The sequence below is a fragment of the Copidosoma floridanum genome, unplaced genomic scaffold (assembly GCF_036245765.1).
Source record: "Copidosoma floridanum isolate Cflo_tuat_1 unplaced genomic scaffold, Cflo_Japanese_pri ptg000029l, whole genome shotgun sequence".
NCBI lineage: Eukaryota > Metazoa > Arthropoda > Insecta > Hymenoptera > Encyrtidae > Copidosoma > Copidosoma floridanum.
The window spans coordinates 7167580-7182204 of NW_028321906.1; the positions used below are offsets into that span (position 1 = coordinate 7167580).

At 43.6% G+C, this 14625-nt stretch overlaps 3 protein-coding genes across 3 annotated transcripts; 2 read left to right on the forward strand and 1 right to left on the reverse strand.

The window, feature by feature from the left end:
• Positions 1-1655: 1655 nt before the first annotated feature.
• On the forward strand, positions 1656-2027 carry LOC106645373 (larval cuticle protein A3A-like). The gene has a single exon (XM_023390064.2). The coding sequence runs from the start codon at positions 1674-1676 to the stop codon at positions 2025-2027; it is 354 nt and encodes a 117-aa protein (XP_023245832.2). The 5' UTR covers positions 1656-1673.
• A 2819-nt stretch (positions 2028-4846) lies between these two features.
• Positions 4847-6706, forward strand: LOC106645375 (cuticle protein-like). The gene is made up of 2 exons (XM_014361221.2): positions 4847-4858; positions 5881-6706. The coding sequence occupies exons 1-2, from the start codon at positions 4847-4849 to the stop codon at positions 6670-6672; spliced, it is 804 nt and encodes a 267-aa protein (XP_014216707.2). The 3' UTR covers positions 6673-6706.
• Positions 6707-9632: 2926 nt separating this feature from the next.
• Positions 9633-10439, reverse strand: LOC106645376 (uncharacterized). The gene is made up of 2 exons (XM_014361222.2): positions 10359-10439; positions 9633-10283 (listed from the first exon to the last, which is right to left on the reverse strand). Exons 1-2 carry the CDS (start codon positions 10368-10370, stop codon positions 9645-9647), a joined length of 651 nt encoding a protein of 216 aa, XP_014216708.2. The 5' UTR covers positions 10371-10439; the 3' UTR covers positions 9633-9644.
• Between the last annotated feature and the right edge of the window lie 4186 nt (positions 10440-14625).

The following is a 14625-nucleotide window of genomic DNA, read 5'->3' on the forward strand; positions in this document are numbered from 1 at the left end:
GCTCGGTGAAAGCCCCCCCTCTGGGAGTGCGCGCCGTCTCGTTAGGAAAAGCGTTTTTCTTTCTTTATTACGATACCGCTGTTGTTTCTAGCCTTTTTTTTTGGGTTGTTGTGAGATCGTTGTCTCGTTCAAAACGTGCCGGATGGTATCTCCCGTTGCATTAATCGGGAACAATTTCCCTATAGTAGTCGGGCAGAATTAGTCTTTTCGGACAGAGAAATTACTATTAGCTCGAAAAAATTTGATTGCTGGTTTCCACCTATTACATCAATTTTATCGAATTATTGAATTTCGAAAAAATGGCCCAAAATGACGGTCTTTTGCAACAGCTCAATCGATTAGGGCCCAACACGGCTCATTTTGTTCGCCTTAAAATTGCGCATCTTAAACTTTTTTTGTACGATTATTGGTATTTGTTTTAGAGTCAAAAAATCGGTTTTGGCCATTTTTACCATTTTTTTGGGGGGGGGCTTTGGCTGACTTTTTTTGTCCTTTCTTGGTACAAAGTGATGTAATAAGTAAAAACTAGCCGTCAAATTTTTTCGGAGCTAATAATAATTTCCCATGCATCGACAGGATTTTCAGTTAATTCTGCCCTACCTACAGATCGAAGCGATTGGCAGATAACAATAATTGCTTCGATCCACTTGCGTTACATACCAGGGAGGATGTATCTGCCGTACGTTTCGACATCCTAACAGATTCAAATTTCGGTTTAGCAATCACTGGCGAGTGAAAACACACGTGTATTATATATATAATTACACGCTCGCTTTCGTTTGCCAGCGTGGTCGTCGGCTCAAACGGGACGGACGAAGAAGAAGAGGAGCAAAAGAGAGAGACGCAACAACGGCGCAGTGAAACTTTTTTCCAGAGCCGGGTGTCATCGTCTGGCCCGATATCACGTACGCGTGTACCAGAAGTGTAATGGGCCCGGCTACCGTGGGGGGCCTGCCGAGGCGCTCCTATAAATACTTACCTGCGCCCATCCTGCGAACATCAGTCTCGTTTTCGGCGCATCGTCAAGTACGCGAAGCTTCCTACTCTCGACTACTTTGGTCAACCTGGACAAGACGAAAATGGCCCTGAAGGTGATTGTCAATCTTATTTCTACTCCTTGGCTTCTTAAATCTGCGTGATTTGCGTGAAACAGTGCGACATCAGTGACCAAACGGTTTGGACGTTACGCGTTGGGTGAACAAAAAGTGAACAAGGAAGAGTGGGGTCGGTTGAAAAAAGTAGGCTACGGGATATTGTCTCCTGAAAGCATAAAAAACAACACGGGTATTAAATATTTTACGTTAAGTAACGATACATCGATAAATTAAACTCTTCGAACTTTGTTCTTCAAAGTAAATTGCTAAAAACGGCTGTTAAAAAGTTAATTAAAAAAACAAAAAAAGCTAATTGTACAATATCTTCATTATTTGCTGTAATTGTTTGATTAGAATCGTTTGAACCAACGCCACCACTCTTCCACGGGTCGTCCAGGAATGACTCATTACAAAATCGTTTCAAACCGATATCCGACCGATCCCACAGAGACTCGTTTACTCTGGGGATCGAGTCGTACTACTAGCACTTTATCTCCAACGCCTGCGTGTAAAACACCTACTCGAACGAAAAGAGAAAAAGAAAAATTTTTCCACTTGCAGATAGCGCTCGTCCTCGCCATGGCACTGGCCGCGGCCCACTCCAGTGTGATCCCAGCAGCCCCGGTGGCATACGCAGCCGGCCCGGCGCCCGTGGTCGCAAAAATCGACGACTACGACCCCCACCCCCAGTACTCGTACGCCTACGACGTCCAGGACTCCCTGACCGGGGACTCCAAGGCTCAATACGAGACCCGCGATGGTGACGTGGTCAGAGGCAGCTACTCCCTCATCGAGGCCGATGGCACCAGACGAGTGGTCGAGTACACCGCCGACCCCGTGAACGGATTCAACGCCGTGGTGCACAGAGAACCAGCCGTTATCAAGGCCGCGGTGCCTGCCGCGCCGCTCAGGGTCCATCCGTTCTTCCACTGATGAATTTTATTTTATTTTATGAAATTTAAACAAAATATTTATAGTTTCACCCCCCCCCTCTCTCAAGAGCGCCTAGTCACGAGAGTTTGTGTGTATATGCTATACATGATGATACGACGATACGTTATTAATGTGTACAAGGTTTACTTTGATCTTAAGATGTAACATTATATGTATATGAAAGCATGTTATCGACAATGCTTACGTTATTTCGCATTGCCAATGTAATCGGTACTGATTATTAAATTTTTTTTTTAAGAAAACAAAAGCAATTACGGTACACGATCTCGTTTATTTGATCCTGCAGTTATACAGGTATCCTCGACCCCCAAAAAACATTGACAACTCCATTTATGGAGTTATTATCTTATATATATATATATATATATATATATATATATATCTACTTGTGTTTTTACGGAATTTTTTTTTTTTTTTATTTATAGCACATGTATCATTTCGATTGTTTTTCTTTGCAATACACGAACAATCCGTCATCTTTATTATTTACTTAACGAATCGAAATCGTCGTGCTCGAACATTCTGGAAGAAAGTGGGCCAAGAAAACACCACCCAATGTACATATACCACGTGCCAGTGCACGATCGTGACAAAAATAACAATCGCGCGTGTTTCGTCACTTTTCAAGATAATCGATTGCCGTAAGAGTCGACCGTCCAACTGTGACGACACAAAGTGCACGAGCTAATTAATTGCTCCAAGGGCCCGTGATGGCTCCAAACGGCCGAATCTCAAGCGCGAAACCTCGGTTGCAAGGGTCGAGCATCCACGAACCAGGGCACGCGTGAAAAAGGTCACGGATTGTACTCACGAAAAAAAAGGACTCAAGCCAAAAATTACCTCACAACGAGCGTATGTGCGTAACTGGTATCGTGCCGTTCACGCGCACGTATAACGCGAAACTCGTTGGGCAACGATAGCCCGCGTCTGGAATTGTCGCCGAAGACTCGCGAATATACTACACTTTGGACATTTGCAAGCACCAGGCGCTTTTCTACAGCTAATATTTTTTTTTTTTTTTTCCATTACATGGGGCAAAACTTTCTCGTTTGTTGGTGTTACAAAGCGATGCTTCATGCGTCCATCAACAGCACGATTTGCTGTTTCTTTATTATTATTAAAAAGTACACACTGCGTGCATAGTTTTTAATGTATGAGCAGCACTGATAAGTCAATGACGATTATCAATTACCATGGCTAAACTGTACAATTTTTTCTGAATCCAAATTTTTTTTTACGTATGGCTAACAATCTTTACAATATTTTAAATCAAACAAATTTGTAAATATTAAGGACAAATAGTTGATGAGTTATTAAAAATGCCATGGAAATTACAAAAATATTTCTTTCGATGACTTGATAAATCGGTATAACATATTTTAAAACGTAACTTTCGGTGTCAATAATTTAAATATAATCATCATACATTCTTTCTTCGATCAAGAAAAAAAGTAATGATTTACTACTAAAGTATCAAGAGGATTTACAACGTTATTGTCTGTAACACAAAGAAAATAACGGCAGTGATTTTTACACTTTGCCAGTTACGGTAATTTTTATTTTTTACCGTAATTAATTATAATTTTTAACCCTCGCTTCAGAACAGTTTATACCATATTTTATCTATAAAAATTCCTGTGCTCCATGACATCACGTATAGTTGCGTGGTAAAAATCACTGTAGTTCTTTTCTCCGTGTATAATCGACTTGAGAACACAACAGAAACAAGCCCCCCTGTAATTACAAAATCGGCATACCGATCGTTGCCCGTATATCCTTCTCTCAGCTCCTCCATCTGCCGAAACACTTATTTTACCGTACCACAGCTTTGAATTTCCAACGCAAAGGGAGACTTGAAAAATGCCTCGGGCACGAGCTTCATCCAAAACCTGTATCATGCAAATAACCGCGCCGTGCCAAAACTTAGTTTCCACGGAGATAAGAGGAGCCGCACCAGGCGAGCACGAGCAAACTTTTACCGATCACTGAGAATCGGCGTCGGCGCGGTTGCAAAGGAAAAAAAGGAGGCTCCTCGTTCACGCGTAACGAGCACACTCGCTTCTCTTTTTTTTTTCTTTCTAAAACTCACCCAAGCCTAATGGGTATACATGCGTCCTTAAGCCGGCGAGAGCGTATCCTCCGAAACTCCACGAAATAAGAAAACACCACGCACCCCGCGACGCAACCGTACCCATCAATAGGTACGGCGAAGATCGGTTGGTTTTCGGGTCGCGTATTATTTACACGCAGACACGCTTAGCGCACCAAGAGGCGAAAAAGATCTCTCGCACGCGTGTATTCATCATCGGCTCGCGGGCACGTGCGTATAAGTATAGATACCAGCACCGACGTCAAAAAGCCGGCCAGAGCGCGTGCCCCGAACTTTACCGATCGTCGCGAGTGGGGGCGTATACATTGGGGGACATTGTGTCTCGCACTGTATGTATATATGTAACTATACGGCTAGACAGATACTTATTACGTGGAGGGTGTGTACACACACGGGAGAATCGGATGATGGAGGCGCTCGATTACCATCACATCTGTGCAAGCAATGTAGGACTAGGCCGCGCTATACTCTGCTCTTTTTCGGTGTCCATGTGTATAGGTAAATGATTTTCGCCGGTGCGTTCGAGTCGCATAATAATCATACATACTTGGGTGTATAAGGATACTTACGCACGTACGTGTGGGACACGACGAACGCGAGCTCGGACGCATCACCGGTATAAAAGAAGCTACGATCTCAGCCCAGGACATCAGTTCTCTAGTGATCCTCTCTGAAGCTCTTTAGGAACATGGCTTTTAAGGTAGGCACTGCAGAGTTAATCGAGTCTTTGATTTTTTTTAACTATTCGTTTCGTTGCATTGACTGTCGATCGGTTAATGGATAAATCGATATCGAATCAAGTGGAATTAATTTTTGATAACAATAAAATGTATAAGTTTTGAAAACGCGATTAACAGCTCCTGCTTACTAACATGGTATAGTCGGTAGCGTTAGGTCGTCATGAGATTAATTCGAGACTGTGCATTTTTCAATTCAATTTTGATTTTTTTTTAAATTTTTTATTAACAGTGGATTTAATCTGCGTGTGTAAACTCCATGTGTACTTAATTTAAATATATTTACTTAAGTATCCGTACGACTATATATTACATACACAAATTGAAGGGTATTTGCATGAATCGAATGGTGTAGAGTGGAAAGGGTGTGTCATCCAGCAACACAGAGTTTTGCTTAATCAAGTACAACGATCTTAGTATAATATGTGCTTTTTTTAAACTGCATGCATTTTTTTGTAAAAGTAAATAGATTAATCCTTAAAATACAAAAATGGTGTACATACAATTAAAAGTCAATGCGTGCACGCTGAATTCACAACGTCATTTAATTAATGTGAAACTAAATGAGATAACATTGGGACAAAAAAATGTATATAACAACACTTGTCTCCAAGAATAATACTTGCAGCGGACGAAACAAAATTAGCATAACGATTAGGATAGTGTAGGGGATTAGGGATTAGGAGAGCACTTGAAAGTTTCCGCTGCGTATCATGGTAATGTACAAAGAAAATAAATACCCGATAACCCTCGACTCCGAAACAGTTGAAAACGTACCTCGCTTATCAAAATAACTTTTGTTTAAAAAATCATAAATTAGTAACAAAATAATTAACTTATTATCAATTCCACTTTCCCTTTCCTCCAGTACATAATCCTTTTGGCAGCGGTGGCCATCGCCCGGGGCGCAATGGTCACCCCGGTAGCACCAGTGGTGTAGCAGCCCAGCCAGTGGTAACGATTTAATTTATTATTTCTCTTGCAGTTCATCGTCCTGTGCGCCCTCGTGGCCTACGCCAACGCTGGTCTCCTCCGATCGGCTCATCTGTACGAGGCTGCCCCAGTAGCCTACGCTGCAGCCCCCGTGGCCGGTGCCGTCATCACCAAGACCGTCGATGCCGAGCACGACGCCCACCCGCGCTACAGCTTCGCCTACGACGTCCAGGACTCCCTGACCGGGGACTCCAAGGCCCAGTACGAGACCCGCGACGGGGACATTGTCCAGGGCAGCTACTCCCTCATCGAGGCCGATGGCACCAGACGCATTGTCGACTACACCGCCGATCCAGTCAACGGATTCAACGCCGTGGTGCACAGGGAGCCAGTAGGCGTGGCAGTGGCCCCCGCACCTAACGTCGTGCCAGCTGTCGCTGGGGTAGCCCCGCAACATGTTCCAGCGCCCGGCCGTCCCGTAGGGGTAGCCCCGGGCCAGAATATCCCTCAGGTCCCCAGCTCCGGCCCCGACTCGGATGTCGAGGTTCTGGAAGCTCGCTCGGGCCGCCTCCGCCAGGAGCAGCAACAACAACGTGAGGAGGCTCAGGTGGTCAACGACAACGCCCAAATCCAACTTCAAAAGCAGGTAGTTGACACTCGGGCCGTGGCGGCTCGTCTTCCCGTTGCCTTGGCCAACAACAACGTCGTCCAGAGGCTCGTCTCGGCTCCGGTTGTTAGGCCTCGCATAGCCCTCGGCTACCCGGCCTACACCACCTACACAGCCGCGTACACTTCGCCCTTGGCCTACAGCCCACCCGTGGCCGCCGTTGCCTCGTTGGTGTAAGAGCTCCCGATATGCCGACGAGTTTTCGCTTGTAATTATTGACCCATGCAGTTTGTACGATAATAAAAATAAACGGCTTGTTTGTAAGATGCAATCTGGCGTGTGCCATTTCTTTTCCGTTTCCAAATTATCATACGATCCTGTCTCGCTCGAGAGCTTTTCTCGAGATCTCGAATAGGGATTAATAGTTTAATTGTGAAGAGTGAAATTGAAGAATCATATTTTTGAATTTTGGTACGATTTGTTTGACGACCGTTTAACAGAATAACAATGTGACGTGCGACTGGAAAACCCATTCAGTACCGTTACATTGAGCGTTTTACTGTGTTGATGAAGAAGAAAAAAAAAAAAGGTTTCAAAAGCCATTTTCAGTTAATAAATGTGCTCCATGTATCATTCGAGGCTTACTGGATCAACGCACCGTTGCTCAGGGTAAAGACACATGTAACGGCGAGGACCACGCCTCTACCATGGGACCCCCGATTGAAATTCGAGAACAATCCACAAATCTCCATTTGCATGGGCAATTTGGCGCGGAGAAAAACGATTGCCCAACCGATTTTCGAATAATCAATCGGCGCAACGATTCCCGAGAGGTCAATAGTGTGCACTCGATGACGTAACCGCCATCAGCGCAATCTCATGTCACATATGCGTCCTTACGTCACCCACAATTTCCAGCTGTCAAACTCAAAGAGGTTGACATATTCTCCTCCTCCCCCTCCGCCCCGTATAAGTGCGCATATATGCCGTGATCCAGCGCGCGCGATCGGAATTATAACAATCGTACAAGTAACACGACCAACGCTGCGTAATCGCTGTTACACGATCTTTGTGTTTTGTTATTTCTTGAGCTCCCCCCTTTGTCCCATTACATGCGTTAAAACCGCGTTTATGTACGTTTTAATGGTAATGTGTACGCTGGAGGACATAGGAGATCTCTTTGCGTGTTTTACGGATAGGGGTAGGTACGTGCCCAAAAAAGGTAGTGATACTTTCCTTTTTCTTACGTAGAATTTGGCAATAATTTATTTATGATTTCTGTTGATTTATCAGACTTTTGATACTCAAGAAGTCGTGAGAATACGTATCGATCACGTACATGTTGTGCGTTTTTACATGGTCTTTTACAGTACCGAAATACCATCCCTGAAGGGTTGTAGTTATTTTACTGGATAGCTCATACATCAGTTTAATGTTTTATGAATTTGAGGTGTAACAACTAACCCAATGAAAGTCATCATGCGTATAAAAGTGTTTCATTAAAATTACAACTTAATTCGGATAGTTGTTTTGACTTTCTACTTGGTTTATTAACTTTATCAACAAATAGAACACAATTTTATGATTATATGTGCATCATCTTTGTGACTCTGATAGAATAAATCACATAATAATTAGAGATATCATCGACGTCGTCCAAAAATTTTGTTTTATGAAGCCAAGCCCCTGTCCTCGTAGCTAATTTGACCATAAATACAAATTTTTTAACTTAAAAATTATCAAGAGATGAATTCATGCTAGGCTGCAAATCTAGTAGGTACTTGTTTTATCCCGACATGATATTTTGTCTCACTAACAATTTGAATTTTGTACTGTTCCTTTATCCAACCTAAATACATAAAACAAATTTCAATAGATTTTGCTTGTCCTTTCTTTCATTTCTTTCATGGAGATATCATCGATTACGCTTGGAAAATTTAACTTAATGTTGCCAGACCATCGATCTCCTTATTGATTGTTTTCAAGTTCTACATTGGTAGTTTATCCATCCAACGAGCAAAATACAATAAGACATAAACAAATTCCCACATTTTTAGATCTTATTGTAAAAATCTCGTGTTCATAAGAGATAACATCAACTTATTCATTCGACAAAATAAAGTTCATGAAATCAAAATCAAAATCAAAACACGATTGCTGGATTTTTGATACTAAACCATTAATTTTTACCTGACAAATAGAAGACAAAAAACTTGATTTCACGCAGTCTCAATTTCAAATCATTGTTATTACCCTTAGTAATGGATAGAATTAAAATTTTTAAAACATGTTACTTTATATTGTTAAATTCCAAAAAACTGTCTATTAACGAGAGATATTATTGATTTCTCATAAATAACTCAATTGCACATAGTCAGATTATTCTATATCACCATATGGTACTAGTTATTATGAAGTTTAACAATAGTAATTCACGAATTTAGTAACTAAAATATAATATTAGAAAAACATCAGTTCCCCCTTTCAAATAGCGGTAAAAACATTCACAGTTGTGTTACTCATGTTAACGTTTCACAATAATTATGTACCTATTTGAAACAAACGAAAAAAAGTTGCAGAAAGAAAACTGTTCTCCTTCATTGATACCGATCAATAAAACCGTATTGCAATTAGAGATACCATTGATTTTGTTGCAAAATTAATTCTATTTTTTTTTTTGCGTGCTGAATTAATATTTTTATGTACTAAATTATTCGAAAACTATTAACTGAACTGTCTCTACATTTTGATACCGATCAAAAAAATCTTTCAATAACTAGAAGTATTGTCGATTTCTCTCAAACAGAAGAAATCATCTGAAATCGGCAAAAGACATTTGAAATCAATTGGTCGTGTTAATTATACTTATGATTAAATAGGTAAGACTTGGATCGACTCAAATAAAACTACGTGAGCATTGCATGGGAATTGATAAACAGGAGCGAAAAACAACTCGAACACTTGACGCATCAACCGATTTTATTAACAGAACTTTCGTTCGGACTCAATACACATATATATATATACACAAAATGACCGAACAGAAGACAGAAACAACGAACTTACATACACGGGAAACAATGTATATATACGCTCGCAAGTAACAATGACAACGAGTATACACAGAGGCAAAGTAACAAAATTCATTTTTTACGTAAAAACAAAAAAAAAACCAAGAAAAAGAAAAACGTGACAACAAACGGTTGGGCCTAAACAACGTACGCGGAGTAGGCGAGCGGCAAGCCCACCCTAGTAGCCACAGCCCTCGGGATCGGCGAGTAAGCAACGGTCCTGGCCAGCACCGGCGCGGCAACGGCCCTGGCTCCCACAACCGGAGCCGGTCCAGCCACAACCGGAGCTGCGGCCACGGGCCTGGCGACCAGCGGCGCAGCAACGGCCCTGACGGGGGCGATGGGGGCAGCAGCGACGGCTCTAGCTGCCACGACCGGGGCAGACACTACCGGAGCAGCCACTGGAGTCCTGGCAGCCACTACCGGGGCAGCCACTGCCCTGGCGGCCACAATTGGGGCAGCAGCCACGATGGCAGGCTCCCGACTGACGACGGCGTTGAACCCATTGACGTCGTCGGCGGTGTAGTCAACGATGCGGCGGGTGCCATCGGCCTCGATGAGGGAGTAGCTGCCCTGGACAACGTCCCCGTCGCGGGTCTCGTACTGGGCCTTGGAGTCCCCGGTCAGGGAGTCCTGGACGTCGTAGGCGAAGCTGTAACGCGGGTGGGCGTCGATGCTCTCGATTTTGGCGAGGACCGGTGCGGGTGCGACTGCCACGGGCACTACTCCTGCTTGGATGGCGCTGAGCCCAGCGGCGAAGCAGAGGAGAACCAAAGCCTGCAAAGTGGTTGCAATTTACAAGCTCGAGTTGCTGTCGTTGAACAAAGTTTTATACAATAGAAAATAGTATACCTTGGGAACCATGTCGATTTTTGGCTGTTGTCTCGAGCGAGTGACAAATTCGAGGTGATGGCTATGCTGGTGGAGCTGCGATGAGCGACTGATGGCACTACCGAGCCACCCTGGGTCTTTTTATCGGCCGGAGATGTCACAACGGCCCGCGGCTCCTACTCCTCCTCGTGCGCCACACCGGCCGACCAAATGCTATCGTGGATGCGCGATGCGCGCGCTGTTGCGTGTATACGGTGTCGTCCATCCCAGGAGTTGGATATCGAGTTGGCTGGCTGACAAGGGTAGTTGGCTAAGGTCGCGCTCAAGGTCGCGCCGCTCGATTTTCGCTATTGCGCGATCAACCGATTCGGTACGGCTTACTTTACTTTTCGCCGCTCGCGCGTGCGGTGAGTGTATATGTATACATAAGCACAGGCACACCAGCGATTCCAAGTCGCATGTGCTCTTTGTTTTTTCGAGCTCCGCCTATTGTTTTCTGGATCTCTGACCGACTTTATAGTTTCGATCACTATGCGACAGGGGGTGTCTGTATAGGGATCGGTAACAACCGGTCGCCCTTATATTTATCCTCGCTGCTTTTTCAGCGGAGGGATCATTTGTTTGGAAGTGGTATCAACTCATCACTCCGCTGATGAACGAAATACTTGGTCATTGTAAGAAAAGGGCTAAATCAATAAATAAATGCTTTTTAAAACCCATTAAAAATCGTTAATATGGTTAGGTTTTTTTTTTTTTTTAATTCGTACACTGTAAAGTAGAAATCAAATTATACCAATTACGAGTCCCGCTTAAATCCTGCCCTTTGAAACGTACAAGGTTCCGAGGGATAATTATCATCCTTAAAGACGAGTCATTCGGTGCTGGAGAAAAAAAATAAATATGTATTTCCTGTCCTTCACCGTTCATTTATCAACTCGCGAAATTCAATATCATAAACCACAAAGTCAACGCGCCACAGGCTCTTGAACCCTCCTACACGCCCATCGCCGCGTGCGACCTTGCAAGTAAGCGTCCTTTGTTCGGCTCGCCCGGATCTTCGGCCGCTGTGGGTCCACCCGCCCGCTGGGAGCCAATTAAGTGTATTACGCCTCGAGTTACACCCTGGACCCCTTTGATTCTTATCTCCTTGTCCACGTGTACAACAAACTGAAAAAAAAATGAAAAAAAAAAATGGTACAACATATATGAATCTTTGGTCGAGTCATGCAGGGATTTATGACATTCGAGTGGGAGGCGAGAGTTTCGCACCTCAAAGCTGCCCCGATAATTGTTCCTCACCTGTTGCTCCCTGCTCGCACGAGTTTACGGCCGCGGTTTAAGTTAATCCCCAGCTGACCATAAATATCGAGATCCTCCGAGCGCTTAAGGCTTATATGGCGTCGTAAACGCGCACATTAGCATCTGCCAAGTGGTCATTGGGTACACGCGTGCTCTCCAAAAGGTGATTAAGATTTTTCACCCCGACCTCACCATCCATAATCTTAATGATGACGTCGTAAATTTCACGCGCCCTCCCGTATCGACGAAGGATCTTAATGACGTTCCCGGTGTGCCTTTAGGTGCTCTCTCGCGTGGTTCGAGGAGGCGTGCGGTTCGTCAAATTGAATGTTACATCGCAAAGTTACATCCCATCGGAAAATCCAATGGCAAATAGGAGGCAAACAAAAATCGCATGGCTCATCGGTATGCGGACCGGCTCGCGACTCGTGACGCTTGAAATACTGATGCGTACGGCGTTGGCGTTGCCCAATGGCTGTACGGGCATCTACATGTCGCCGATGGGATGCACTTGGGGTTCTCAAATTTTTTTTCTACTTGGGCTCTGTATCCACTCGTGGTCGCGTATATGATCGTTCCCGCGATGTGGGCTCCGTTTAGTCTTGCTCCGAACTCTTACCAGTGATCATTTCTTGGGGTATTCTTTTTTTTTTTTTTTTTTTTTTTTTTTTCGTACGCCGGCATGGTTAAATGGTTTATCTATTAAGGTTAAGTAAGGATCGCATAGGCTATCGAGAAAACGAAAATTATGGTGTATTGTGAATTTCGGTTTTGTCGCAATGAAGAAAGTAATAGAATAACAGTACGAAATAATAACACTGCCGGTCTAGTAAATATTTTCTTGGTTGTTAGGCATTTTTTTTATTAATGCGGATAAATTCTGTAAGGATTTTTTTTCTCTCAGAAAATTTCAGAAGTTGGTAAAAAAAGCTGAGCAAAAAAAATGACACTTCTTGTGCGTATGTTGTGCAACTTGACCTACCACCTGACCCGTACAAACAGACAGTTTCAACTAATCACTGAAAGATAATCGTTGCAAAGTAGAAAAATAATTTTCTTAATTTAGTTTCTTCAATTTTTTAGTCTTGTCAGAAATATACACGTCACACTCACCCACCAACTCCGTCACTATCCAAGAACAAACTGTTTTTTCCCCGAGAAACAAGTAAAAGCGACCCGTACACAACTCGTTCGAAGCAAGTTGCCGCCTCTCAAAGGACACGCATACCGGCTCTGCTCTTCTTACGCAAAATACACGAAGGTCCCGTACAACCGCCATACACGCACGCGCTCCTCGTCGATGTAAAACAAGTACACTCATCTATAACGCGCCGATCGACATGCACTACATACCCTCGAGTATGCCAGAAACAAGACAAAAAATCAAGCCAACGAGAAAAAGAGGGGGGAAAAAAATGATTAACCTCAAGCCAACGAAGACAAGAAAAAAAAGAAAAAAAAAAAGCTTGCCGACTTTATTGTCACGTCACACGCGGAGTTGGTTACGCAATCACCGTTACGCGCCGGTTGCTGCTACTTGGCTTACGAAAGGCGCGAGGCACACTGCACATGTGCCCCATACGTGTATATACATACATACACGTACAACGAGATATATCAAGAAGTGAGCACAATGGCACGCTTTCGGCTGACTATTATGTAGGTGTATACACACTTTCACGGGCTGGGCGCTCCGTGGTGACCTTCGGCCACGCCAATCGCCTGCCTAATGGCGAGAACACCGCGCGAACGCGATTGCTTCTCTCTTTCTTGGGATGTGTTGGTTTTGTTGGAAAAAATCTCCGAGAGCGTATACGTTTGGCCCAAAAATCGTTGGAGCATGTGTGATTTTTGTGTACAGTAGACAAGTGTTTGGCCATTGGGTCGTCGGCCGGTCGTATATGGGTTAGAGAATCGAAATATTAAGTTTTTATGGCTTTGGAGAAAGCGGGCTTTCGTTACACATACACAGACCAATGATTTAATCTCACAATGGAACAAAGTCCCTGTGAATTACCTGATTTTTCAAAAGCACGTCATTTTGTTGCAACTGTCATCTCGAACTCATTATTTTTTACATCGAAACTCACCTCTATAGATGGTAGTTCTTTTTTATCCCATTAAGTAAGATTAAAAACGCCAAAAAATTACTCGTGAATTTTAAAAAATTCAATAACTTCCAGGGAAGAGGTGATAATCCATCAGCATTTGACAAGTTGCGTGTGTGCCGAACGGATTTTCAGTCGGCGTTCACCAATACGCTAACTCGATCTCGCGAAAAAAGGAGCCAATGCCCTCTTTTACTTTGTAAGAGAAAAAAAAAAAAAAAAGATTTACAAGCGTCGCGAATTTCGAGCGCAGTACCCGATGCACTAAATCTCGGAAAAAAAAAAAAAAAATGCATTGTCAAGCGAGCGCAGAGCCGGAATCAGCACTCATTCCCGCTCGGCCGGAGGCTACGTACACCAAGAAGGAATCAGGTGTATGAATTGTGAAAATTGTCCCCGTAAATCAGCCCGAGAGAAGGCGCGTGCGGGCTTTAGCTCTCGGGGAGCGCCCCGCCGAATTAACATTCCTTCCCGCACGCGAATTTATCGATGGCAATTATCACAAGGGGGTATTGTTTCTCAATTGAGACGTATCGCGAGATTTTAGTCGTGTCTTTTGCCAGAGAATATCAAAACAACTGGTACGCGTCTACGATGGGAAGAAAAAAATTTTTAGAAGGCAGCGTCTGATCAAACTTTGCTTTTACTACTGATGCAAACTAGCGATTTTGCAAGTAGTTAGGCCTTGGATTAGGCAGCCATTAGGACTGGCGCATGAGCAGAATCTGCGTGTACTGACACTTTATATGCTCTTTGCTAGGATGTAAATAGCCAGCTGAGCTCATTACATTTGGAAAGTGAGTTTACGTTGAATAATTAAATTCTTGTTAACGTACTGTTTCCTACCTTCTACTCTCACGTGCTCTCACATCTTGGCAAAT